Below are 27076 nucleotides of genomic sequence, written 5' to 3'. Positions count from 1 at the left end.
CAGATAAGCCACCCATAATTGGATACAACTCACCCAACAAGAACTCACTACTTGAACAAAACTGGATACAACTCACCCAACAAGAACTCACTACTTGAACAAAACTTGACTTAAACAGGATTCGAATAATCCTATCAGGTGGTGCTATTAAGTTAGACATGGCCTGGACCAATCTCTGGTCGAAACATATCTAAGTTTATCTAAGTTTACATATAATCAGATCGCCATGTTGATTCGTTAGTTACTGCACGCATTTTTTTTCTCTCCTTCTTTCTGTGTTTTTTTTCTCTCTGTGTATCTTTCTGTTGAAGAGCGTAGGCTCGAAACGTTAAAGACTTGTTTTATTTATATTTCCTGAGCGCCATACTAATACAATTGTTTGTTTGTTTTCCACCTGCCTTTGTCTTTTGTCTATTTTCATAAAGCTTCCCGTTATATATATATATATATATATACATACATATATATATACATACATATATTGTAAACAAACTTAGAAGTATCAAGTGAGTAAATAATCTTCAGAAAATAAGGGAATTCTTGAATGTAGGATGGCTGCAAAGACAGCTTAGAAAATTGGATACATACACTTTTAAGATGGAAGAAAATAGATAGCAAAACTCGACAGAATGGACCATATCTATCATACCCACTTCCTAGCCACTTCAATTCCTTTCACAATCACTTGCTATCTCAAAATATTGCCCCTCACACTTTTATGGAACACCCCCTCTATCCACTCTAACTATTTATACTCCCCCCCCCCCCGCCACTGCTGTTCCCTATGGGTAAGCCCCATCTCTCTCCCTTTCTTTCTAACTCTTCCCCACCTCCCTCTCCTTCCTTGTCCTACTGGGGTACCCAAGTATTTCCTCTGTAGTAAGACAGCTATCCCTGTCCCTCTAACATACTCCAGCCTTGCGCCTGACACATGACCTCTTCTCTTAGTTTCACTCCCTCTCTCAGCTGGGAGATCCTTGTCTTGCAAGCTACCAGGCAACCCCACAAGTGCTGGTTCCACATGAAAAGTACTTGTGTAGATGCCATGAAAAAAGAACATGTGTTGGTGCCATGTAAAAAGTACATGTGCTGGCATCATGTAAAAGGCACCCACACTGATATCACACAAACAGAACCTGTGCTAGTGTCATGTAAAAAGCACCCATGCATACCTTCTTATAATCATATGTAGCAAAAGTTTCCTGGACAAGTTATGTTTAATAAAAAAATAACTCATTTACCTAAGTTATTTATCAGGGTGCAGGAGTGGCTGTGTGGTAAGTAGTTTGCTTACCAACCACATGGTTCTGGGTTCAGTCCCACTGCGTGGCACCTTGGACAAGTGTCTTCTACTGTAGCCTCGGGCCGACCAAAGCCTTGTGAGTGGATTTGGTAGACGGAAACTGAGGGAAGCCCATTGTATATATATATGTGTGTGTGTGTGTGTGTGTGTGTTTGTGTGTCTGTGCTTGTCCTCCCAACATCGCTTGACAACCGATGCTGGTGTGTTTACATCCCCATAACTTAGCAGTTCGGCAAAAGAGACAGATAGAATAAGTACTAGGCTTACAAAGAATAAGTCCTGGGGTCAATTTGCTCGACTAAAGGTGGTACTCCAGCATGGCCACAGTCAACTGACTGAAAGAAGTAAAAGAGTAATCCAATTTGCACTCCATAGATCCTGTCACTTTCATTGAATGTTCTCTTTCAAATGCTTCAATATGCCGCAGTAGAACACTTGACTGATGATCTGGCCATGGGTTTGAATTCTTGATGCACAATACCACATCATCATCATCGTTTAACGTCCGCTTTCCATGCTAGCCTGGGTTGGACGATTTTGACTGAGGGCTGGTGAACCAGATGGTTGCACCAGGCTCCAATGATGATTTGGCAGAGTTTCCACAGCTGGATGCCCTTCCTAATGCCAACCACTCCGAGAGTGTAGCGGGTGCTTTTTACATGACACCGGCACGGTTTTACATGCGAGGATGCTCTTGATTGAGCTGTGACTCTGTCTTGTACTCATGCCACTCAAAACATTGCATATGACCCATTGCCTTGTCGCCATAAGCTTGCCAAAGCATGCTCAATGTCTCTGTAGTAGACTTCCCAAGTTTAATGCAAAATTTCCTGCTTGCTCTTTGTTCCAACTTTCTTTCCATAACAAAAATCACAGACTACAGCATACATGTGATCACAAATTTCATAACTTGCAAAGTAAACACAGCAATGTCACTCAGCACACAATTTCACTGGTTCGAGAAGGCTACAAAAGCCATAGGCACTGTTACTTACTCTTGATAATTTCCCCACTCTCCAAAACAAACTCCCATTAGTTATGTCTATTCTATATTCTATACGTTGGGTAGGTGTCTTCCACTATAGCCCTGAGCCGACCGGAGCTTTGTGATTGAATTCGCTAGGTGGAAGTTACTGCCGTGTGTGTATAGCTGCTCAGTGCCTCTCCGAAAGAGAGAGAGAGGGATTTGTGATGCATTTAATCATGTGGCTTCTGTGCTATTCAATTTATTGAATTAAGTTTTGGTTTCAAATTCTGAAAGTATAAAGCAGTCAGTTCAAAAAGTTTTCATTAAATAATTGTATACAATAGTACACACTAATTGTATACAATAGTACATACTTAAAACATCTGTATTCTAGTTGTTTCTTCCATTGTTATCTACGTATCAGTGCTAGCCTACTTTTTATGCTTAATCTTTCAACTATATCATGTCAAATTCCAATGTATGTTCCATGTTACTATAAATGTTAGTAAAAGAATTCCAGTCAATTGTTAGCAGTACCATGTTCTCAGAAAGTGTTTTGTACATCATTACTTCATTCATCATTTGGTTTGATGACCATGTAACCATACCCAATCGTGTTAGCAAATATGATTTGGTTGCATGTACCATGCTTTCACTAATTGTTTTAGGTGTCCCTTTTTTTGGTCATGCGCAGACATGGACATCCTCTTTGTCCTTCTACCATTGACTCAAGACATTGAGGATGTGACATCAAGGAGAGAAAGCACTCAGATGATCCTCATTTCAGCTGAGAAGAATTGTGCAACATGATAAAAAAAAAATGTTTTACTCATAAGTACAACCCTCTGAGGTATTATCTCAGCATGACTGTAGTTCAATGGCTGAAATAAGTAAAAGATAAAAGATAATTTATCTGCTTCATGTGTTAATTATTAAATTTATTTTCACCTACGTGTTTGTTTAATTATCATATAGATAATGTTCAATACTCAAAATAAATTTAATCAGTCATTATTTCTCTGTGATTTACTATATTTAATAAACAATTTTTAAAAAATCTAAAACTGTGATAGGAGGCGCAATGGCCCAGTGGTTAGAGCAGGGAACTTGCGGTGAGAGAATCACGGTTTCGATTCCCAGACAGGGCGTTGTGTGTGTTTATTGAACGAAAACACCTAAAAGCTTCACGAGGCTCTGGCAGGGGGTGGTGGCGACCTCTGTTGTACTCTTTCGTCCCAACTTTCTCTCACTCTTTCTTCCTGTTTCTTGGGTAATGCTGTGATGGACTGGCATCCCGTCCAGCTGGGAGGAACACATACGCCACAGAAACTGGGAAACCAGGCCCATGAGCCAGGCTAGACTTGAAAAGGGCGCATAAAAAAAACAAAAAACTCTGATATATTACAAAGTAGCTCTATTTACCAACAAATCTTCTAAAAAAAGGGTAAAATTTATATGGAGTTGGCTGCACTAATTATCAATGGAAACAATATTATTACTACAGTGTGGAAGAAGGTGGTGAGCTAGTAAAACCATTAGCATCTGAGCAAGATGCTTAGTGGCGTTTTGTCCATCTCTATGTTCTGAGTTTAAGTTCTGCTGAGGTCGACTTTGCCTTTCATCCTTTTGGGATTGATAAATTAAGTACCAGTCAAGTACTGGGGTCGATGTAATCGATTATCTCCCTCCCCACAATTTCCAGGCCTTGTGCCTATAGTAGTAAGGATTATTACAGAGGGGAAGAGACATACCCATTCAAAAGACACATTATTAACTTCACTTAAACAGGCATAGGAGTGGCTGTGTGGTAAGTAGCTTGCTTACCAACCACATGGTTCTGGGTTCAGTCCCACAGCGTGGTACCTTGGGCAAGTGTCTTCTACTATAGCCTCGGGCTATAGATGGAAACTGAAAGAAGCCCATCGTATATATGTACATATATATATATACATATATATATATATGTGTGTGTGTGTGTGTGTGTTTGTCCCCCCAACATCACTTGACAACCGATGCTGGTGTGTTTACATCCCCGTAACTTAGCAGTTCGGCAAAAGAGACTGATAGAATAAGTACCAAGCTTACAAAGAATAAGTGCTGGGGTTGATTTGCCCGACTAAAGGCGGTGCTCTAGCATGGCCGCAGTCAAATGACTGAAACAAGTAAAAGAGTCGTTATTTGGTGTAAATATTTCTGTTGTTCCAGTTGTGACCTGGTCACTGACACAGTTTCTTTGTGCGTGTTTTTGAATGACTAACATGTCTTCCATGCTGTAAATTGTTTTATTGGCACCAATTTAAGATAGAAAAGAGAAACAGGCTCACTATTTTTTGATCTCATATTTCTGTTTATAATGACTAACATTATTTGGAAAATTAGCAGTTAATTTCATCATATAATTTCACAATATACTGTACATATTTTACTGCAATTTTGCCAAACACTGCATGCTTTAATGTGATTTTTTGTACATTGCATATTTCAGTGCAATTTCAATGCACAATATACAGTAGTTTTATTGTACACTACATATTTTTAAACCATTCTTCTAAATACTGTATATTACAAAGCAATTTTGCTACATATTGCTTATTTTAGTGAATGATGCATAGTTCACTGCACACTTCATATTTTAATGCACAGTGCCTGTTTAGTGCATATTTTAGACCAATTTGTCTGCATACTCAACTGCAATTTTACAGTCAGCTGCATATTTTAGTGCAATTTTATTGCATACTGAATATGTTCCATCTGTTTTATTTATATCTTTATAATAATCTAATTATCACATGGCTGACAGTTAAATTGATGTATTTAATAATTTACAAGGTTATAAACCAAATACTCAAACCCCAGGGAACTACCTCAGGCCAGCTATCATCATCATTTAATGTCCACCATTTCCATGCTCGTTTGAGACAGACTGAATTCATTGAAGCAGATTTTCATATGGCTAGATGCTCTTGCTGTTGTCAACCCACACCTGTTTTCACTCAGGCATGTTTTGAAAGATTGGAAATAAAGGACATCACTAGCATGATAGAGACACTTGCTTATAATTACTAAATGATGTCAAGGCACACATGCATTCACACAGAAACACAGACATATACATAACAAAACATACAAACACACAAAGATGATGGCTGTTCACTAGTAACTGAGGAAGGCCATGTCTGACCACAAAGAAAACTGTGTTCTCAGATAAAATCATATTTTACACTTGCAGCTCCTTTTAGTTTCTGTCTGTCAAATCCACTTACAAGGCTTTTGTTGGCTTGGGGCTATAGCAGAAGAAACTTGCTCAAGTTTCCACTCAGTGGGACTGAACTGGAAACCAATGTGCTTGGGAAGCAAACACTTTACCACAGACCCTCCATCAGGCATTTGCCATATTCTGAATGCCTTACTCCCCTGGGCATGGATACATTGAAACTCCGACGTCTGGCAGCTGACTTGGCAGACACCCATAAAATTATTAACCATCTTACAAACAATAACTCTGAGCACCTTTTCAAACTCCACCTGTCTAACACCCATGGACATGTTTACAAAGTCAGATAACAGCACAGCTCCCATGACTTTCGGAAACATTTTTTCACGCTGAGAGTTGCTGAAGCATGGAACAAACTGCCGGCATCAGTTGTTAGTTGTCGGAGCACTGCATCCTTCAAAACTTCCATGCTTCCTGAGATTCGCCAACACTACACCTGATTTTCTTCCCTCCATACACACGCAAGCATGTATCTGACTCATACACTGTTCGCTTTCCAGACATTTTTACATTACTGCATATGCTTTATATGCACTTTCGACAAGTTGTGGTGCACCTGTGCACTGTATACAATGATTTCATTATTATTACATATATTATATGCTGATAATCAGTCATTGATCAATGTTAGTGATATGATATAATGTTGGACATTGTAATAAACAGGAAATGACATGATGCACAGCATTTCTCTTCCTTGTTCGTTTGAAGAGGAGAGGCTATACCTGTCGTTGTTTGATCCTAAATTGATTCTGATTTAGTAGACTTATAATCAAGGGTATTCAAATCATGTGTATCCTGTCTTATCTTATTTAGCAATACTGTACCTTAGACTATATTAAACAATGTTTCCTTTCTTAAGATGGCAAGGTATAATTTAAGTATTTGAAGGAGATTTGACCATTGCCATTTCTAGCAAGACACGTAACCATATAGAGGCTTCCTCATTGGTTTGAGGTGTTACATGAAGTCTTCTTAGGTTTACAGGTTTATTAGGCTGGAACTTATTACAATTTCCATGGCATATAATTGGTCAAGTTTATAATAGACCCCACTGAACAGAACATCAGTCTGTCATATGGTTAACCCTCAGCTGTTGCTGATACTCATTCTCATCTGAATGGCCTAGAGCAATGTGAAGCGAAGTGTTTTGCTCAAGAAGACAATGCACTGCACAGTCTGGAAATTGAAACCTTGATCTTACAATCATGAGTCCATGTGCCTTCATAATAATAAATAAATGTGCCCTTTTAAAGCCTAGCCAGGCTCATGGGCCTGGTTTCCCGGTTTCAATGGTATATGTGTTCCCCAGCTGGACGGGGTGCCAGTCCATTGCAGCGTTACTCATTTTTGCCAGCTGAGTGGACTGGAGCAATGTGAAATGAAGTGTTTGGCTCAAGAACGCAACGCGTCGCCCGGTCCAGAAATCGAAACTACAATCTTACGATCATGATGCTGACACCCTAACCACTAAGCCACATGCCTCCACATGTGACTTCATAGGTCTTCCTAAAATGGAGCATAGATGTAAGATTAGAGTTAGTAAAGGCAGAGTTCACAGTAAGTTTAAATTGCTGAACACTGATACTGGAAGGGGAAACATGAGATTTGTGCTGTGTATGAAGAAGGAGCAATGCCTCAAAGTACTGACTACTGTTGGTTTCTGTGCTTCAAAAATGGGAATTTTGACCTTAAGGATGGATCACACACTGGTCAACCAATTGAGTTCGAAGAGAGACTGAATCAACTTCTTGATGAAAATCTATGTCAAACGACCAGAGAATTGGTGGAGCAGATGGATTGTGATCCACCTTCACTCAATGGGCAAGGTTCAGAAACTTGGTGCTTGGTGCCACACACTTTGAGCGTAAACAACAAAATACAACGGTCCACAATTGCAGCCAGTTTGCTTGCTCAACATCACTCAACAGATGGTCACAAACAGCGTTTTCTTTACCGCATTGTCACTGATAATGTAAAATGGTGCGTTTACATCAATATGAAGCAGCGAAAAGAATGGCTCAGCCCCAACAAACAAGCGACTCTGTGAACAAAATAAGGCCTTCATCCTTGAAAGACCATGTTGTGTGTATGGTGAGACTGGGAAGGCATAATTCATTATGAACTGCTTGAGCGCAACCAAACACTCAATGTGGAGCTCTATGTTCAACAACTGTGCCAACTCAACGAAGCAATTCAGCAAAAAAGGCCGAACAGGTGAAATGGCATTCTTCTGCAATATGACAATGCCTGTTCTCACATCGCCAATATGACCAAAGCCGCGATTCAAGAACTTGAATGGGAAGTGCTGCCTCATCCTCCATACTCTCCAGACTTGGCGCCATTAGATTTTCATCTCTTTTGACTGCTTCAGAATGCTTTGCATGGTGTATTGTTCAATAATGCCATGGAATTGCAGGCTTGATTGGATAAATTCTTTGAGTCAAGACTGGGAGATTTCCATTGCTGAGGCATCGAAAAACTTATTGAACGATGGGAGGAAGGCGTAAACAACACTGGAGAATATATTATTGATTAATTTGTAGTTTTTTTTGTTTAAAATAAATTTTAAAAAATATATGAGATGTTGGAAATATCTAGAATATGTGTGTGGGTGTGTTCTATTTAAAATTAATTTACTGAATAAAACAACAAAAATACTGTAATAGAATTCAGTCGTTAATGAAGACATAAAATTAATTCTTATAGATTATTCAGAGAAAAAAAAAAAACAATCACGATTAGATGAAAGATAACTTTTATTTAATACAAATATAATTCATTCATCTATTTTATTTCAATTTTTTCTTCATCTTCATCTCCTGAATCTCCACTTAATACTAATTTGTTTGAGCTTTGATCACCGACCTTTTCATATCTGTTAGCCCAGCAAAATTTATGATGTGAAAGACTGAAGTACAATATCATAAAACTTATAAAAATCATCAAGAGAATTATACTAAAAAAAACTAATAGGAAAGTGAAATTTGTATGAGTTTTTGCTTCATTTTGATGCTGTTGTAGACATTCTGGAAAGAGAAAAATGAAAGATTCTGAGTTCCATTACAAAATAAATACAAAATTCTTGTTAGAGAATGTATAAAGATTCCCATATTAACAAAACAAACAATAAATTATTATTTTTCCTTAAACCTGAGTAATTTCAGAGGACCAGTACATAGTTAAGGTTATCCATTTTTTCTTCAAATGAAAGGGAATTTCACCTGAATAGTGTCTTTGTCAATCACTATATTAATTCCCCATTAATACTTTTGCAGTATTTTCCCCCACGGCTAAGTTAGAAGAGGAAAACAGCACTTATGACCTCAGAGCTGCTGAAACTGGTGGGATGAGAGGTAGGAAGCTACTGTAACACATTGGTTGATACTGAAGAAGCCAGCTTGAAGAAGCCACAAAAGAATCTGCTAAAGTGCATCCAAGGATCAGGTGGTGATGTCAAATTGAGAAAGAGATTTAAGTTACACATAACAGCCACAAACCATCCAATGGGCTTCTGTAATGTTTTGGCTGACCAAATTTCATTTTCAAAGCTTTGGTGAGAGATTAATCGAGTTGTAAGATGGTTGGGTAAGTTGTCTTGTGATATATCTTCTGGCTCTTTGTGTTCTGACAGCAATGTTAGTGACAACACTGATGCTAAACTAACTTTATCAGCCTAAGTCAGCAAACTTCCCCTTGGTTATCACATTGGTGGCACAGAGAGAGGAGACTTCTGTATTACTCTCTTTTTACTTGTTTCAGTCATTTTGACTGCAACCATGTTGGAGCACTGCCTTAAAGGGGCTTTTAGTTGAAGCAATCGACGACCCCAGGACTTATTTTTGTAAGCCTAGTACTTAATCTATTGCTTACTTTTGCTGAACTGCTAAGTTACAGGGATGTAAACATACCAACATCAGTTGCCAAGCAATGGTGGGGGGACAAACACAGACACATACATAAATGTATATATATATATATATATATATATATATTATATATATATATATATATTACTTCCTTTATATAGATTACCCCATAATATGTGTGCTTGAAAAAATTAACATTGAAAGCCCTCACACATACACTCCTTTTCAAAAGGTTCAGGTTTTCCTAGATCTTTTAAAAATCTTTCTTCATATATGTATGTATATCTGTGGGTATGTTTGTTTTCCATAATGTAGCAGTTCATCAAAGAGAGAGCAATAGAAAAAGTACCAGACATAACACAAGCACTGGGGTTGATTAGATCGAATCTTTGAAGCAGGTGCCCTGGCATAGCCACAGTACAATGACTGTAACAAGGTAAAAAGTAAAACAATAAAACAAACAAAAAATAAAACAATATGCAAAAAAAAAACACTAATAAAAACATCAGCAACAAACAACAAAAAGACAAAAAAATGAGAAAGAAAAGTTAATAAAATAAAATTTGTAACTTTTTCTAACCTGCAGTTTTGCAGAAAATGGAAGCTGTGCTTAATTTGCATTCATTTTTAAATTTGATATATGAAGACCGGCATAGATTGCAGTCTAAACTTGATGAACCTCGGCAAGTCAAACAGGATTCATGACATCTGTGGAGAAAAAGTAAGATACTTTACATGCATCAAAATGTATATATAGGACTTCATGTTTCTGTGACCTGTTGAATGAAGAAGGTTGTACATAATAAATCAGATGTTTCATATAAATACCTATACGCCAAGGTAACTGGGAAACCGGCCCTATGAGCCAGGTGTGGCTCGAGAAGGAACAAACATGTTTACACGTGACAGATATTTTGATGGGAATCTCCTACCAGTATTCCTTGTGCTGATATTTGCATATGTATTCAACATTTTGAGACTGTATTCAATATTTTGAGACTGAATAAAAAGATAGTAGTTTGAAAAATAGAACAGAAAATTATCTCAGATTAACTTGCACACCTAATATATTTTATATGGACATACATAAATATGTATAAGTGGTTTCAAGATCACAGAGTGAGGGACCATGTTGTAGGCTTTCCCCAGGCTGATGAATGCTAAGCTAAGTACAAAAGTTTATTTTTAGTCAAATACTCCTGCAGTTGCCCCACCAGGAACTAGTACTTTTCCCTTACACAAAACTGAACTGCTTCTTATCAAGTCTAACTTTCTCTGTAACTCTTTCTGTAACTTTCATGACCTGGCCATTGACTATGCAAGTAAGTAGGCTATATATCCAACACCACCAGATATTTTAAGCTTCTCAACAGTGATTCCTGATGGCCCAGGAGTTTTTCTTGCTGTCATATCCTTAATAGCTACATATATCATGTTTCTGTCAGCTAGGATTTCTGGTCTCTCTCTCTCTCTGTTGGGTCTACATTAGTAAGACTTTCTTTCTTCTATGCATACATATATAGGTATGTATGTATGTATGTTCTCTTCTGCTTTTAATTATTTAAATTCTTCCTCCGAGAAAGGAGCTGGTTTCTAATAAAGATACAAAGTTCCATTGTTGGAATGTAGATTAACAAAAGCAATGTCACACTTTAGCATTTAAACCGGCCATATCCGGCCAAAAGTATTCTGCCTGTTTTATGTTCAAACTGGCCAGATCTGGTCTCTCACACCAACCCTACAATATCGTTTTAAAAATTAACAGCTACCTTGTCAAAATCTCATAGCTACAAGATAATGCATGATTAGTTCAAAACAATGTGGATAAAAATGGATTAATTTTGGCAGAATAATGCGAACACTAAAGGGTTAAACTTGAGAAAAATCTTGCATATTTTTACTGTTCCACTCGCAGACGGTATTTATAACATGCAAGTTAGTTGGTTGATTTCTTTTTCTAAAGAACCTAGTTTGTCTAAGTTGTCACATAGGCATTTACTCACAAAACTGAGTGCACCGATTATTGATATAAATGTGAATTCATAATCTGGATGTAGAAGCTGGTGGATTCAAAGTAGTTGCCCATAGTAATCCTCTTTCTCTTTGATTTCCAATGAGTTAGTCACCTCAGCAGAACAACTGAGCTCTATGACAGTACATATCTTTTCTTGTCTATCTTGAACAACAATATCCAGGCTCCAATCTTGATCTGGTAGAGTTTCTACAACTGGATGCCCTTCCTAACGCCAACCACTCCAGGAGTGTAGTGGGTGCTTTTTACGTGCCACCGGCACAGGTGCCAGACGCAGCTGGCAAATGGCCACGATTGGATTGGTGCTTTTTACGTGCCACCGGCATGGAGGCCAGGCGAGGCTGGCAATGGCCACGATCGGATGGTGCTTTTTACGTACCACTGGCACGGAGGCAGTCGGGGCGGCGCTGGCAAAGGTCACGTTAGAATGGTTCTCTTATGTGCCACCGGCACTGGTATCACAGCTACGATTTCCATTGATGTTGATCGATTTTGATTTTGTTTATATAGGTATATATAGACATATACCTCAACACAAGTACTAATGTTATCTAAATAGAGACTGAAATACACAGAAACCTGTAAATATACATATGAATATATATATAAATCAACAAAGGTACAACATAGTTATTATCTAAATACCTTTTGCATATTGGACTATTGCTAGTGCCATTGATGTCTTGGTAAAATCCCATAGAACAAGGGGTGGGGAAACAAGAACCTTTTGTAAGAATGAAATTACTAGAACAAGTTAAACATTGTTTCTCTCCTGGACCATAACAACTTGCACACATTCGGAAACATGGAAAGCATCTGGAAAAGATAAAAAAAGAGAATTTATTATAACAGGTAAAATTGTCAGGTTAAATCAAAAGCTTATTCAGACAAAGAATGTCCACATATAAGTAAAGATATCTTTTGTCGCTTACTTGTTTCAGTCATTTGACTGTGGCCATACTGGAGCACTGCTTCAAAGGGTTTTAGTTGAACAAATTGGCCCCAGAACTTATTTTTCTTTTTTTTAAAAACCTTGTACTTATTCTGTTGGCCTCTTTTGCTGAATGGCAAAAGACTATGCTGTTGTAGGTACAACATGTTCTTTATCTATCTCCTTAACTTCTTGGAGATTTTAGGTATAATTATACTAATATGTCCATCTGTTCTAATTTAATTAAATTCTATGTCTTTGTGCAGCTGAAGATTGCTCTAGATTTTAAATTGATGTAATGATTATATATCTGTGTGTGTCTCTGTGTTTGTCTCCCTTAACCACTTGACAGCCGGTGTTGGTGTGTTTACATCAGGGATGTAAACACACCAGATATATATATACATATGATGATGATGATGATGATGATATATATATATATATATATATATATATATATATATATATCTGTGTGCGTCTTTGTTTGTTCCCCATCCAGCACTTGAAGACCAGTGTTGGTGTGTTTATGCCCCTGTAACTTAATGCTTCACAAAAGAGACCAATAGAATATGTACCAGGCTTTGAAAAATAAAATTGTAAATACTGGGGTTGATTTATTTGACTAAAATTCTTCAAGGTGGTGCCTCCAGCATGGCCACAGGCTAATAGCTGAAACAAGTAGAAGGTAAAAAATAAGATTTGTATTTATACATATACACACACACATATATATATATACTAGCAGTATCGCCCAGCGTTGCTCGGGTTTGTTTCGACCCGCTGGAATTGTAATTTTGAAAAGTAAAAATTTTGTGAACATTTTTCTGGTCGAAATACACTGAAAAGTGGCGACACAGCAGTGAAAAAATCGTAAAAAATAGGGATTTTCATAGAAAAAAGCATCTTTTTGATGTAAATAATTTTTGGTGTTAACATGGTCCGATTTGAATTTTATGTTCTACGGAAGGAAGAGCAACCCTTCTTCTACCATACTCTCAATTTTGGTCAACTTGCGCTGCAGGGTCTCGGAGGAGATAGTGTTAGTTGAAGGTTACCATTCTAGGTGCCTGAGTAACAGCCTCGCGGATTTACAGATAAATGAATTAATTACTATTTTACAGAATAAAATTAAATAATTCTTGAAAATTAATTAATATTAATATTTTTTGAACAAAGTAAATAATTTTTAAAACTTAAATAATAATTTTTTTTACACAAACGCGAACGGGGAAAAGGGGGTGGCGAATTCGATTTACATACCTAAATTTTTTCTTTTTCATGACATTGTAGCAAAATAGTAGTGAATTATATAAATACCAGCAGTACATTTTTTTTTCTGGGGTATTTTTTTTCAACCTCGTCACATATTTGCCCCTTTCAATTTAAACAAAGTCTTAATTAAGCAATTACGGCAGCTTAGCAATGGTTTCAATACAGGCGTGACATCTGTATCTCAATTGTTCAAAACCCTTCGAATTTTTTCGCACGTGATGATATCATAGTGAAAACTTTCAATTACGCGCGCTTAGAAGTACGCTCGCAAATTATACACACCACACTTTCTGTGTCGCACAACCCATCAAACACACACACACACACACTCACGCACGCACACATGTACATCAATGCTTTCGGAGTGAAATGTTAAAATATTGAGTTTTCTCGAATTTTGTCTTAATTGGGGGTGAAATTGAAAGAAATATATTATGGCATGAGCGAATGGAGTACTTTGAAAAATCTTAGGTAAACTCTAATTGAAGAAATTGTGTGAGGAGTAAATCGTTATGTATTTATTTGTTTCTGTTTGCTGTGTTTTTTTATTTTTTGAGTAGTGGTTTAAATACTTTCAGTTTAGTCTTCCTCAAATCACTCTGTCGCTATTTACTTTCATTTTATTCGTTGCATACTGTGTGTGTGCGTGTGCGTGTGGTGTAAACCACATTAAGAAAAGCATTTGACATACACACCAGAATGTGAGTTTTCTGTAAATTTTGCTTAATTGGAGTTTAAATTTTAAAAACTGGACCTGGCATGACCCGATGCATTTTACTCTTAAAAATGCTAGGTAAATTGTAATTGAAGAAATCCTATATTGTAGATTTCTATAAGTTACAAATGGAGGCAGATAAAATCTGCCTTTTATAATAAGAGATATATATATATGCGCAGGAGTGGCTGTGTGGTAAGTAGCTTGCTTACCAGCCACACGGTTCTGGGCTCATTCCCACTGTGTGGCATCTTAGGCAAGTGTCTTCTATTATAGCATTGGGCCGACCAAAGCCTTGTGAGTGGATTTGGCAGACGGAAACTGAAAGAAGCCCATCGTATATATGTATATATATATATATATATATATATATGTGTGTGTGTGTGTGTGTGTGTGTGGTGTGTGTATATATATATATGTTTGTGTGTCTGTGTTTGTCCCCCCCAACATCGCTTGACATCTGATGGTGGTGTGTTTATGTCCCCGTAACTTAGCGGTTCAGCAAAAGAGGCCGATAGAATAAGTACAAGGCTTACAAAGAATAAGTGTCAGGGTTGATTTGCTCAACCTAAAAAAAAAAAAGGTGGTGCTCCAGCATGGCCGCAGTCAAATGACTGAAACAAGTAAAAGAATATACATAGAAGTAAACTGTCTTTCTGAGTATATTTTTAGTTCATCAAAATGGAATTACTTCTCTCACAGAATTCTTTGTCTTGCAAGTTACTAGGTGACCCTGTCAGTACTGGTGCCATTTACAAAAGCATCCAGTCCATACTGTAAAGTGGTTGGCATTTGGAAGGTCATCCAGCTGTAAAAACCATGCCAAAACTGACCTTGTCTTGCTGGTGTCACATAAAAAGCACTCAGTCCACTCTGCAGGATGGCTGGTGTTAGGAAGGGCATCTAGCTGTAAAAGCCATGCCAAAACAGTCACAGACGTCTGGTACAGTCTTCTTATTTCTTTATTGCCCACAAGGAGCTAAACATAGAGGGGACAAACAAGGACAGACAAAGGGGATTAAGTCAATTACATTGAGCCCAGTGCGTAACTGGTACTTAATTTATCAACCCCGAAAGGATGAAAGGTAAAGTTGACCTTGGCGGAATCTGAACTCAGAACATAATAATGGCAGACGAAATACAGCTAAGCATTTTGCCCGGCGTGCTAACGTTTCTGCCAGCTCGCCACCTTGTACAGTCTGGTACAATCTTCTGCCTGGCCAGCTCTTGTCAAACCATCCAATCCATGCCATCATGGAAGGTGGATTTTAAATGGTGATGATGATGGTACAGATATACACACACACACAAACACAAAACCTTTAAAGAGCTACTTACTCTCCATCAACACGGTATTCAGAGGCGGCACACACACTTGTCTGTACACATGTGTTTCCAGACAGTCTGTAATCTTTCGAACACGAAGTACAGTTGCTGGCATTATGTTGACAAGTATCACAGGGTTTTTTACAAGGGCTACATTTCTGGTTGGCTTTGTCTGCAAAAGAAAATAAGATGGCAATTTAAAACAATTAGTTTATTACAGTATCACAGTATCAAGCAGGCTATTGTTGGATTTGACCCTTTCGTTACCAACCTGGCTGAAACCGGCTCTGGCTCTGTAGTACAAATGTCTTGTTTTCATAAGTTTTGAATTAAAATCTTCCACCAAACCTTAGTCACAATTTATGTTCCTAACACAAGCTGAATGATAACTAAGTTATTTTACTAAATTCTTTGTTATATTTAAAATCAATTGAAAGAAACACAGAGCATCTCAATAGAAATATGGTAACAAAAGGGTTAAGCCAATTATATAGATTTGTTCAAATTAGGCTTTGTGCCAAGAGATGGCCTCACACACACTCTCAAGCAGAGGACGTTATGATAAATTTTTAGTATATCATTATGGTAAATGGTAGAGCCTCAAGCTTTCAATGCTTTTTAGCTGGGACTGGCATACTACATGAAACATAAAACATTAATCTTCAGCTTTTATAGAGTAGAGGGCCTTACTGACAATTCTCTAATTGGGCCCCACACTTCCTTTTGCCTGTCCTGGTTACAATACAACCCCCGGCATTGTTGCAGCTTTCAAATACCACCCTGCTGACATGGTGTATAGGCCAACATCCTCACTGAATGAAACACCAGCACAGGGTTACTTATTTTCGGTTGATAAGGTTGGAGCAATGTGAAATGACGTGTTTTGCTCAAGAACACAATGCACTGCTAGTCTGGGAGAGGAAGCACAATCCTGCAATTGTAAGTGTAACAGGTTGACTACTAGGCCATGCGCCTTCACAGTTTATATATGTCAAAAAAGAAAAAAAATGAAAGGAAGGAATGGAACATGGATTCTGCACACTGAGCTACAGGTAATCAGGCTATGAAAGCAGTAACTCCAAATCTGAACTAATTCAAGGTGTGTGTGTGTGTGTGTGTGTGTGTGAGAGAGAGAGAAGAGAGAGGGATGGAGGGAGAGAGAGAAGGGAGAGGGAGGGAGGGGGAGAGAGAAGAGGGGAGGGAGGGAGAGAGAGAAGAGAGAGGGAGGAAGGGAGAGAGAGAGGGGGAGAGAGAAGAGAGAGGGAGGGAGGGAGAGAGAGAGAAGAAAGAGGGGGAGGGGAGAGAAGAGGGAGGGAGGGAGAGGGCAAGGGGGAGAGAGAGAAGAGAGAGGGAGGGAGAGAGAGAAAAGAGAGAGGGAGGGAGAGAGAGTGTGTGTGTGCACACATGTATGAATATATACACACACACACACACACACACACATAAATATATATTTTTATTTATGATTCTCAAACAAGAATGTTGTTGACAGTGACTTTGAAGTTTTGGCCAGCTAAGCTATCATCAGAAACTTTGAAGTCACTACCAACAATATTCTTGATGAAGAATAATATAGAGTAACTCATCAAATTAATACAAAATTGCTTTTATTAGAAGTGAACATAAACACACACACACATATATATATATATAGAGAGAGAAGTTATACATTACCCATATAAAATCCATCTTCACATGATTTACAGTTGGTCACTAGTGGTCCGGTGCAAAGTTGACACTGATCTATGCAGTGATGGCATAGTTGTGTCTCAGGGTTACCATAGAAACCTTTCGGGCAAGATGAAACACATTTCCTTGAAACAAATAGAAAAGAGTGAGAAGTTTAGAACGAAACATGACTGGAAAATACTGGAATTTTGCCAGTTGCAATGTTGTGTAAGTACTGTAAATCCTCGAGTATAATCCGCACTTTTTCCCCAAAATTTAAAGGTCAAAATCCCTAGTGCATACTATATATACAAGGTTAGAAATGAAAATTATTTTCTATGCAATATCCGAGTCTCTATTTGCTGTCCGGCAATGTTTATTCAGATGCATTTTGTGATTACGGCGCAAAAATACCTTAAATCATCCATAACTTGCAGTTAGCAACATCTATTAAATGTTATTACTGTTATTTCTTTATTTTCTGTAAACAAAATGCACAAAAAAGCTACACATTTGCATTATGTTATATATACAATAATAATAAAAGATGTTACTGTATACATTTTTACAAACCAAGGACGTTATATAGACCTCCTTGACTCAAGTTAGAGAAGGGGTGCATATTATACACAAGGTTTAGGTTTTTCAGAGGTACAGACCCCTAAAAATCCCCTGCATATTATACTCAAGGGCGGACTATACTCGAGGATTTATGGTATTTAGTGAACCTGAGCAAGATATTAAATTGCATTTAGTAGTGATAAGTTTGGGGGAGAGTATAGAGCTATGTCTTAGTCATCATTAACTTCTTGTCTGCCCAGGATGAGAGCACCTGTCGAGGACCCCTGATATAGGTAATTTTAGGGTAAACACTTGTGTATTGAAGGTGCTGCTGTAATCTGTCTCCAAATGCAGTAGTTGATATATCATCAGGTGGGAAGGCAGATCTGTAGGTTTTTTGTCCCCTTCCACTATGATACCAGAGTTGTCTGGGGTGGTGGGGTGGGGCCACCAACTGACACAAGCAACAAAGCTCCCACACAACAGCACAAGCTTTGTTGAGTCAGATTTTGTGACTCTAGGCTAGATGCTTCTACCCTCTTCAATGCTTGTTCTTGCACACTGTTCATCCTTTCTCTTGAACCAGATATAATGGCTTGCTTTCTCAATGGCTTCAAATAGCAAAAGATATATCTTTTATTTATACTTGTTTTAGTCACTGGATTGCAGCCATGCTGGAGTACTACCCAGAAATGTTTTAGTCAAATAAATCAACCCAGCACTTATTTGTTCTTTTTTTTTTTTAACTCTTTAGCATTTAAATAGGCCATATCTGGCCAAGATATTCTACCTATTTTATGTTCAAACAACCAGATCCAGGCTCTCACCTACAATGTCCTTGTAAAAATAAACAATCACATCATTGAAATCTGGAAGTTACAAAATAATGCAAGATAACTTCAAAACAATGTGAATAAATAAGGCATTATATTTGACAGAATAATCTGAATTAAAGTTTGCTGCTTGTTTGATCAATGTTATTTGCTGAACTACTAAGTTATAGGGATGTAAACAAATCAATGCTGGTTGTGAAGTGACAGTGAGGGACAGTCATAAACACAAACACACACACATTAAACAGGCTTCTTTCAGTTTCTGCCTAGCAAATCCACTCACAAGGTTTTGGTAGGTTCATGGCTATATTAGAAGACACTTGCCCAAGGTGCCATGCAGTGGGACTGAATCCAAGAAAGGTGCTTCAGAATCAAACTTCTTACTACACAACCAGCTACATTTAAGGTTAGGAAAGAAATGGTAAAGAATTCAAGCTATTCAATAAATCACCATATTCAAAGAATAATATTTAATAATTGAAAAATAAGCTATGGCTGCTTTGTGATTGATGCTGTTACTAATTTGGGTACATGGTCAACAATTTTTTGTGGACAATACCATCAACCCCAGTACTTAAATATTCCTGTATTTTTTTGACTCTAAAAAGATAAAAGGCAAAAGTTGATTCAGCAGAATTTGAACTCAGAATGTAAAGAATTGGAAGAAATACCACAAGGTATTTCTTCTATCACTCTAATGACTACCAATCAACCACCCTTTAATAAGAATAATAATAGTTTAAAATTTTGCCACAAGGCAAGCAATTTTGGGGAAGGAGATAAATAGATTACATTGCCTCCTATATTCAACAGGTCCTTATTTTAATGACCCCCCCCCCTTGACGATGAAATGCAAAGTTAACCTTAGCTGAATCTAAGCATTTTGTGTGAGATGCTATTGATTCTGCCAGCACACTGCCTAAATGGTAATAATAATAATAATAATCCTTTCTACTAAAGACACAAGGCCTGAAATTTAGGGGAAAAGGTTTGTCGATTACATCGACCCCAGTGTTCAACTGGTACTTAATTCATTGACTCTGAAAGGATGAAAGGCAAAGTCAACCATGGCAGAATTTGAACTCAGAATGTAAAGACAGGCGAAATGCTACTAAGCATTTCACCTGACATGCTAATGATTCTGCCAGCTCACCACCACCACCACCACCATTGTTTAACGTCCGTTCTCCATGCTAGCATGGGTTGGACGGTTCGACCAGGGATCTGGGAAGCCAGAAGGCTGCACCAGGCTCCAGTCTGATCTGGCAGTGTTTCTACAGCTGGATGCCCTTCCTAACGCCAACCACTCCGTGAGTGTAGTGGGTGCTTTTTACGTGCCACCTGCACAGGTGCCAGGCGAGGCTGGCAATGGCCACGATCGCATTGGTGCATTTTACGTGCCACCAGCATGGAAGCCAGTTAAGGCGGCACTGGCTTCGGCCACGATTCGGATGGTGCTTTTTATGTGCCACTGACATGGAAGCCAGTCGAGGCGGCGCTGGCATCGGCCACGATTTGGATAGTGCTTTTTACGTATCTCCAGTCCAGGGGTCCTGGCATCTGCCGGGTGCCAGTCATAGGATTGGTTCAATTTCGATTTCGATTGATAACTAGAAGAAATTCCACACAGCTTTTTTTTTCACCTGATGCTCTAAACATTCTACCAATCCACCACCATGTAGTAGTAATAGTGGTGGTGGTGGTGGTGGTGATAGCAGTAGTAGTAGTAGTAGTTGCAAAAGAAATTAATACATTACAAGAGTAAATGGACAAGCAGAGACACATTACTCACCCATTTGAATGTAATTTGAAGTATTTACAAGCTTTACAGTCAAATGCTGTTTCTCCATGACAGCCATCTATACAGTCTTTGTGGCATAAACTGTCTGGACTCTGAAAAATATATCAATACAAAAAAAAAAAGAAAAGAAAAGAAAAAAGAAAATGAGCACTTTGAAAACAAATGATTGTTGTCATCATCATCATCATTGTCATCAACATCACAATCATCATCATTATCAACAACAACATTTAACATCTGTTTTCCATGCTGGCATGGGTTGGACAGCTTCACAGGAACTGGCATGGCTAAGGACTGTACCAGGTTCTATAGTCTGTTTTGGCATGGTTTCTACAGCTGGATGTCCTTAATGCCAACCATTCTACAGAGTGTACTGGGTGCTTTTTATGTGGCACCAGCACCACTTAAGCCTCTACATTGTTGCACACAATGTTCTAGAAACTGCAGCCAAAACTTTCTTAATTCTTTAACAATAAAATTCAATTTCATGTTTATTCCAGAAATCATGTTAAATATCTACCAAAAACAAACAAAAAAAGGCTATTTTCTGCTTGTCTTGTTGCCTCAATAAACTTGACATATCTCAACAAAAATTGGTTTCAAACATGATATTCCTCAATAAAAGATAGATTTATATATAAACTGTAAAAGCGCGTGGCTTAGTGGTTAGGGTGTCAGCATCATGATCGTAAGATTGAGGTTTCGATTCCTGGACCGGGTAATTTGTTGTGTTCTTGAGCAAAACACTTCATTGCACATTGCTCCAGTCCACTCAGCTGGCAAAAATGAGTAACGCAGTGATGGACTGGCGTCCCGTCCAGCTGGGGAACACATGCGCCATAGAAACCGGGAAACCGGGCCCATGAGCCTCGCTAGGCTTTAAAAGGGCGCATTTATTTATATTTTTAATATACAAACTACTTTCTGCAGTTAAATGTAATGAAATTTTGAGTAAACATATCTGATTTGTGCAATAAAAGGGTTAAATCACACCCTATGAATTAAAAAAAAAAGATACATTGGATAATGTAGTCTTATATAGGCTACATCTGTAGAAAGAAAAAAAAATTAAATATAGGGAGGTGACAACTAGAGGTCTTTTTATCATAGATCTACATGATCATGGGTGACTTGAGTCTAAAGAACAGTATAATCATCTTGTCATCATTGACCCCCCCCCCCCCCACCATCACCACCACCAACAACACTACCTCCAATATCTACCTTTGTCTCATTCGTTCAGTCAAGCATTATCAACAGTTGTAAGATAGTCTCTTCTGCTCTCACCCTAAGTCTCAAATTGCCCGTCCTCTCTTAAGCATTCATCCATCTTTCCTCTTGGTTCCTTAATTACCAGTTCCCTATCTGTTACATAATGAGGGTCTACCACTTCTTTCTGAGCTTTTCAGATACACACAGCAGCTTCCAGTTGTATTTTCCATCTGCTGATGTTAGTATTTTCCTTTTTTTTTCTTTTATTTGTTTCAGTCAATTGACTGCAGCCAAGCTGGAGCACTGCCTTTAGTCAAGCAAATTGACCACAGGACTTATTCTTTGTAAGCCTAGTACTTATTCTATTGGTCTTTCTTACCAAACTGCTAAGTGACCGAGATGCGATGTTGGGGGACAAACAGAGAGACACAAATATATACATATCTTCTTTTCTTTTCTTTTACTTGTTTCAGTCATTGAATTGAAGCCATGCTGGGGCATCACCTTGAAGGGTTTTAGTCAAACAAATCAACCCCAGTTCTTATTTTACCTTTAAGTCTTATACTTGTTCTATCAGTCTCTCTTGTTGGACTCCTAAGACAGATGTAAACAAACCTACACCTATTGTCAAATGGTGTAGGGGACAAACATAGACACACACACACACACATGCACATATACACAATGGACTTCCATTCAGTTTCTTATTTCTTTATTGGCCACAAGGGGCTAAACATAGAGGGGACAAACAAGGACAGACAAAGGGATTAAGTTGATTACATTGACCCCAGTGCGTAACTGGTACTCAATTTATCGACCCCAAAAGGATGAAAGGCAAAGTCAACCTTGGCGGAATTTGAACTCAGAATGTAACGGCAGACGAAATACCGCAAAGCATTTTGCCCAGCATGCTTCTGCCAGCTCACCACTTTCCATTCAGTTTCTGTCAACTAAATTCACCCACAAAGCCTTGGCTGGCCTGGGGACATAGTAAAAGACACTTGCCCAAGGTGCCTTCAGAGGGACTGAACTTGAAATCATGTGGTTGCAAAGTCAGCTTCTTAACCATATAGCTATGAGCCTGCACATCTCTCTCTCTCTCTCTCCCTCTCTCTATCTACACACACATATAGATACTCTTTATATTTCCCATATCTAGAGGGACAACAAGCCTCTACATGATCACTTGAAATAGCAACCAAACTGCCTTCGAATAACATCCTACCATCTTAAAAGGTGAAGTATATATGCAGTCAGTCATTACTTGCAAGCAAGTAAGAATGGTCTGATAGCATGAATCATGCTTCTACCAATTTAGGTGTCTATGTAGCTGTAAGCAGACACAGGCATCATCTTGGCCTTTTTACCTTCAACCCAGTGGAGCATCCAGAATATGGAGAGATTGAGGATGGCACTGGCACATATCTGTACGTATTACAGTGAAACAGAGTGGAGTAACATGAAATGGATTGGTTTGCTGAAGGATAGAATATACTATATGGTCTAGGAATTGAACTTGTAACCTCATGTTTGTTCCTTCTTGAGGCATGCCTGGCTCATAAGGGCTGGTTTCCCGGTTTCCTTGGCATATAGGTTCCCCACCTGGATGGGACACCGATCCATCGCAGGTGAGCTGCAAGATGCAGGAGGAAAGAGCGAGACAAAATTGTGGTGAAAGAGTCAGCAGAAGTTTGCCATTACCTTCTGCTGGAGCCGCATGGAGCTTAGGTGTTTCGCTCATAAACACACACATCACCCAGTCTGAGTTTCGAACCCGCAATCCCTCGACTGCGAGTCCGCTGCTCTAACCACTAGGCCACGTACCTCCACTTGTAACCTCATGAACATGAGTTGAATACCCTAAAGGAATTAACTCTAGCTGATAAACGGTATAAATTTACCTAACTAATCTAGGTAATGAATGATGTTCACACAAAAGAAATCCTAAATAAAGTTAGATTCCTCTCAGTTAAAGGAAAAAAAAAGAAAGCAAAAAAAAAGAGAAGGAAAATCTAACAGTAATTATCAACTCTCAATAGAAACTCTTTACTCTTTTACTTGTTTCAGTCATTTGACTGTGGCCATGCTGGAGCACCGCCTTTAGTCGAACAAATCGACCCCAGGACTTATTCTTTGTAAGCCTAGAACTTATTCTATCGGTCTCTTTTGCCGAACAGCTAAGTAATGGGAATGTAAACACACCAGCATCGGTTGTCAAGTGATGCTGCTACCAAATCCACTCACAAGGCTTTGGTTGGCCCGAGGCTATAGTAGAGGACACTTGCCCAAGGTGCCACACAGTGGGACTGAACCCAGAACCATGTGGCTGATAAGCAAGCTAGTTACCACACAGCCACTCCAAAATATAATTGTATATTCAAGGTGGTGCTCCAGCATGGCCACAGTCTAATGACTGAAACAAGTAAAAGATGCTTATAGTTGCCTCTAGGTACAGGCAAAGGTGTGTTGTTAAGAAGCTTGCTTTGCAACCATGTGGTTTTGGGTTCAGTCCCATTGCACAGTACCTTAGGCAAGCACCTACAACAGTCCTGGGCCAACATGTGTCTTGTAAGTGAATTTGGTAGATGCAAACTGTGTGTATATATGTGTCTTTATGTGTTGTCCCTCATCACCACTTGACAACTGGTGTTGGTTTGTTCATGTCCCCTTAACGTAGTGGCTTGGCAAAAGAGTCTGATAGAATGAGCACCAGAGTTAAGTAATGAGGGTGATTTTTTTTTTACTAAAATCCTTTGAGGCATTTGACCCAACATGTAACTGAAATAAGTAAAAGATAAAAGATACTTAAGGAGAAAACCTGATCTTTATTTGCTAGCAAGAAGACAATTCTAGACATGCTTCAGTCTTATTAGATCTCATCAACATAGTATAATCTATGCAAGACTGTTTTGAGATTTTGACAAGTTTCAAGACCAAAATTTGTCCAAATTTATCCCTCTTACCAGTAAACAAGCATCAGATTTTTCTCTTTGATGTGTAAATTAATTTCATATTTCTAGAAATTATTTTCCCTTTTTCTTTGACAGTCACCAACAACTACCCCTATTTTTGATTTCTTTTTTTTAACATGGATATTTCAATTATTTGGGAATATTTTGTATAGATCATTCAGTACATCAGCCACTACCTGATATATCTAAATCCATGTTATTGAGCCACTTGAGTTATTTGCCTTAGATCACTGTAAATTATTCCTTGCCAAAAATCCTTTGTTGATCGATCATGTTAGCTTGATCTCCAATAAAACTGAAACATGTCTAAAGTTGTCTTTTTGTTGGCAAAGAAAAACTAGATTTTTCCTTAGCTATCGTTTATCTTTTATTAGTTTCAGTCATTGGACTATGGCCATGCAGGGGAACCATCTTAGTCAAGCAAATTGCCCCCAGTACTTCATCATCATCATCATCATCGTTTAACATCTGTTCTCCATGCTAGCATGGGTTGGACGGTTCGACTGGGGATCTGGGAAGCCAGAAGGCTGCACCAGGCTCCGGTCTTATCTGGCAATGTTTCTACAGCTGGATGCCCTTCCTAACGCCAACCACTCCGTGAGTGTAGTGGGTGCTTTTTACGTGCCACCTGCACAGGTGCCAGGCGAGGCTGGCATCGGCCACGGTCGGATTGGTGCATTTTACGTGCCACCTGCACGGAAGCCAGTCGAGGCGGCACTGGCTTCGGCCACGATTCGGATGGTGCTTTTCACGTGCCACCGACACGGAAGCCAGTCGAGGCGGCGCTGGCATCGGCCACGATTCGGATAGTGCTTTTTACGTATCTCCAGTCCAGGGGTCCTGGCATCTGCCGGGTGCCAGTCATAAGATTGGTTCAATTTCGATTCATTTTTTTAAAATCTGGAACTTATTATATTGGTCTCTTTTCCTGAGCTGTTAAGTTATTGGGACATAAGATAACACCAATTATTGAGTCGTGGGGGGGAACAAATGCAAACACAAAGACACACACACATATAAGATGGGCTTCTTTCCATTGCTGTCCACAAATACATTCCCAAGGCTTTGGTTAGTCCAAGGGTATAGTAGAAGATATTTGTCCATGGCGCCATGCAGGTGGAACTGAACTTGAAATCATATGAATGGGAAGCAAACTTCTTATCATGCAGCCAAATTACTTCTTAAGTTCTTGATATTATTTCCCCCTTTTCTTTGAGTATCATTGACAACTACCACTAGGTTTTTGTTGTCTTTCTCAAACAGAGAAACAAATTTCACTTAACTGAGACTGAGAATTTTTTGTATGCATCATTTAGTACATCATCATCTGTCTGATTTATCTAAATTAATGTAACTGGCCTACATGAATTATTTCTCTTAGCTTTTATATTTTTATAATATAATTATGCAAATCATTATCTTCCAATAACTGTTCATAAGTCATGTTCTACATATCAAAAAAATCCATGCTGATTGATCTAATAAATGCATGAAGATTATATTCCCCTACCAAAGTATCTGTTAACAAAACTCATATTTTCCCCTTATGCAAATTCTCAATTTCATAAAATCATCTCTCTCTTTCTTCAATGATCACTAACAGGTTTTTGCTGTCTTCTACTTAAAAGGGAAATTTCAGTTAATTTATCATTTGCTTATTTCAGTTATTGGACTGCTTTGAAGGGTTTAGTTTAACAAATCGAACCCAGGACTTATTTTTAAGTCTGATACTTATTCTATCAGTCTTTTTTGCTGAACTGATATGTTATAAAGATGTAAACGAACCAACGCCAGTTGTCAAGTAGTGGTGAAGGACAAAAAGGTACACAAACACACACACACACATATATATATATATAGGCGTAGGAGTGGCTGTGTGGTAAGTAGCTTGCTTACGAACCACATGGTTCCAGGTTCAGTCCCACTGCGGGGCACCTTAAGTAAGTGTCTTCTACTATAGCCTCGGGCCGAACAAAGCCTTGTGAGTGGATTTGTTAGATGGAAACTGAAAGAAGCCCATCGTATATATGTATATATATACATACGTATGTGTGTGTATATGTTTGCGTGTCTGTGTTTGTCCCCTCAACATCGCTTGACAACCGATGGTGGTGTGTTTCCCTGTAACTTAGCGGTTTGGCAAAAGAGACTGATAAAATAAGTACAAGACTTACAAAGAATAAGTCCTGGGGTCAATTTGCTTGACTAAAGCATGGCCACAGTCAAATGACTGAAACAAGTAAAAGAGTATATATATATATATATATATATATATATTATATATATATATATATATATATATATAATATATATATATATATAGTTGATATCATAAGAATT

At 38.4% G+C, this 27076-nt stretch overlaps 1 protein-coding gene across 5 annotated transcripts in view; it reads right to left on the bottom strand.

Annotated features, from left to right (window-relative positions):
• Positions 1 to 8285: 8285 nt before the first annotated feature.
• LOC115209954 (proprotein convertase subtilisin/kexin type 4) overlaps positions 8286 to 27076 on the bottom strand; it is a 187111-nt gene continuing 168320 nt past the window's right edge. For all 5 annotated transcript variants that reach the window (XM_029778594.2, XM_029778595.2, XM_036500934.1 and 2 more), the window contains exons 15-20: positions 20544 to 20644; positions 17364 to 17503; positions 15702 to 15861; positions 12091 to 12261; positions 9994 to 10121; positions 8286 to 8573 (exon numbers count right to left, since the gene is read on the bottom strand). In XM_029778594.2, the coding sequence (XP_029634454.1) occupies positions 8332 to 8573; positions 9994 to 10121; positions 12091 to 12261; positions 15702 to 15861; positions 17364 to 17503; positions 20544 to 20644 (942 nt within the window). In that variant the 3' untranslated portion in view covers positions 8286 to 8331. The remainder of the gene's footprint in view (positions 8574 to 9993; positions 10122 to 12090; positions 12262 to 15701; positions 15862 to 17363; positions 17504 to 20543; positions 20645 to 27076) is intronic.

The sequence above is a fragment of the Octopus sinensis genome, linkage group LG3 (genome assembly GCF_006345805.1).
Source record: "Octopus sinensis linkage group LG3, ASM634580v1, whole genome shotgun sequence".
Taxonomy (NCBI): Eukaryota; Metazoa; Mollusca; class Cephalopoda; order Octopoda; family Octopodidae; genus Octopus; species Octopus sinensis.
This window is presented reverse-complemented; position numbering and strand designations above follow the sequence as displayed.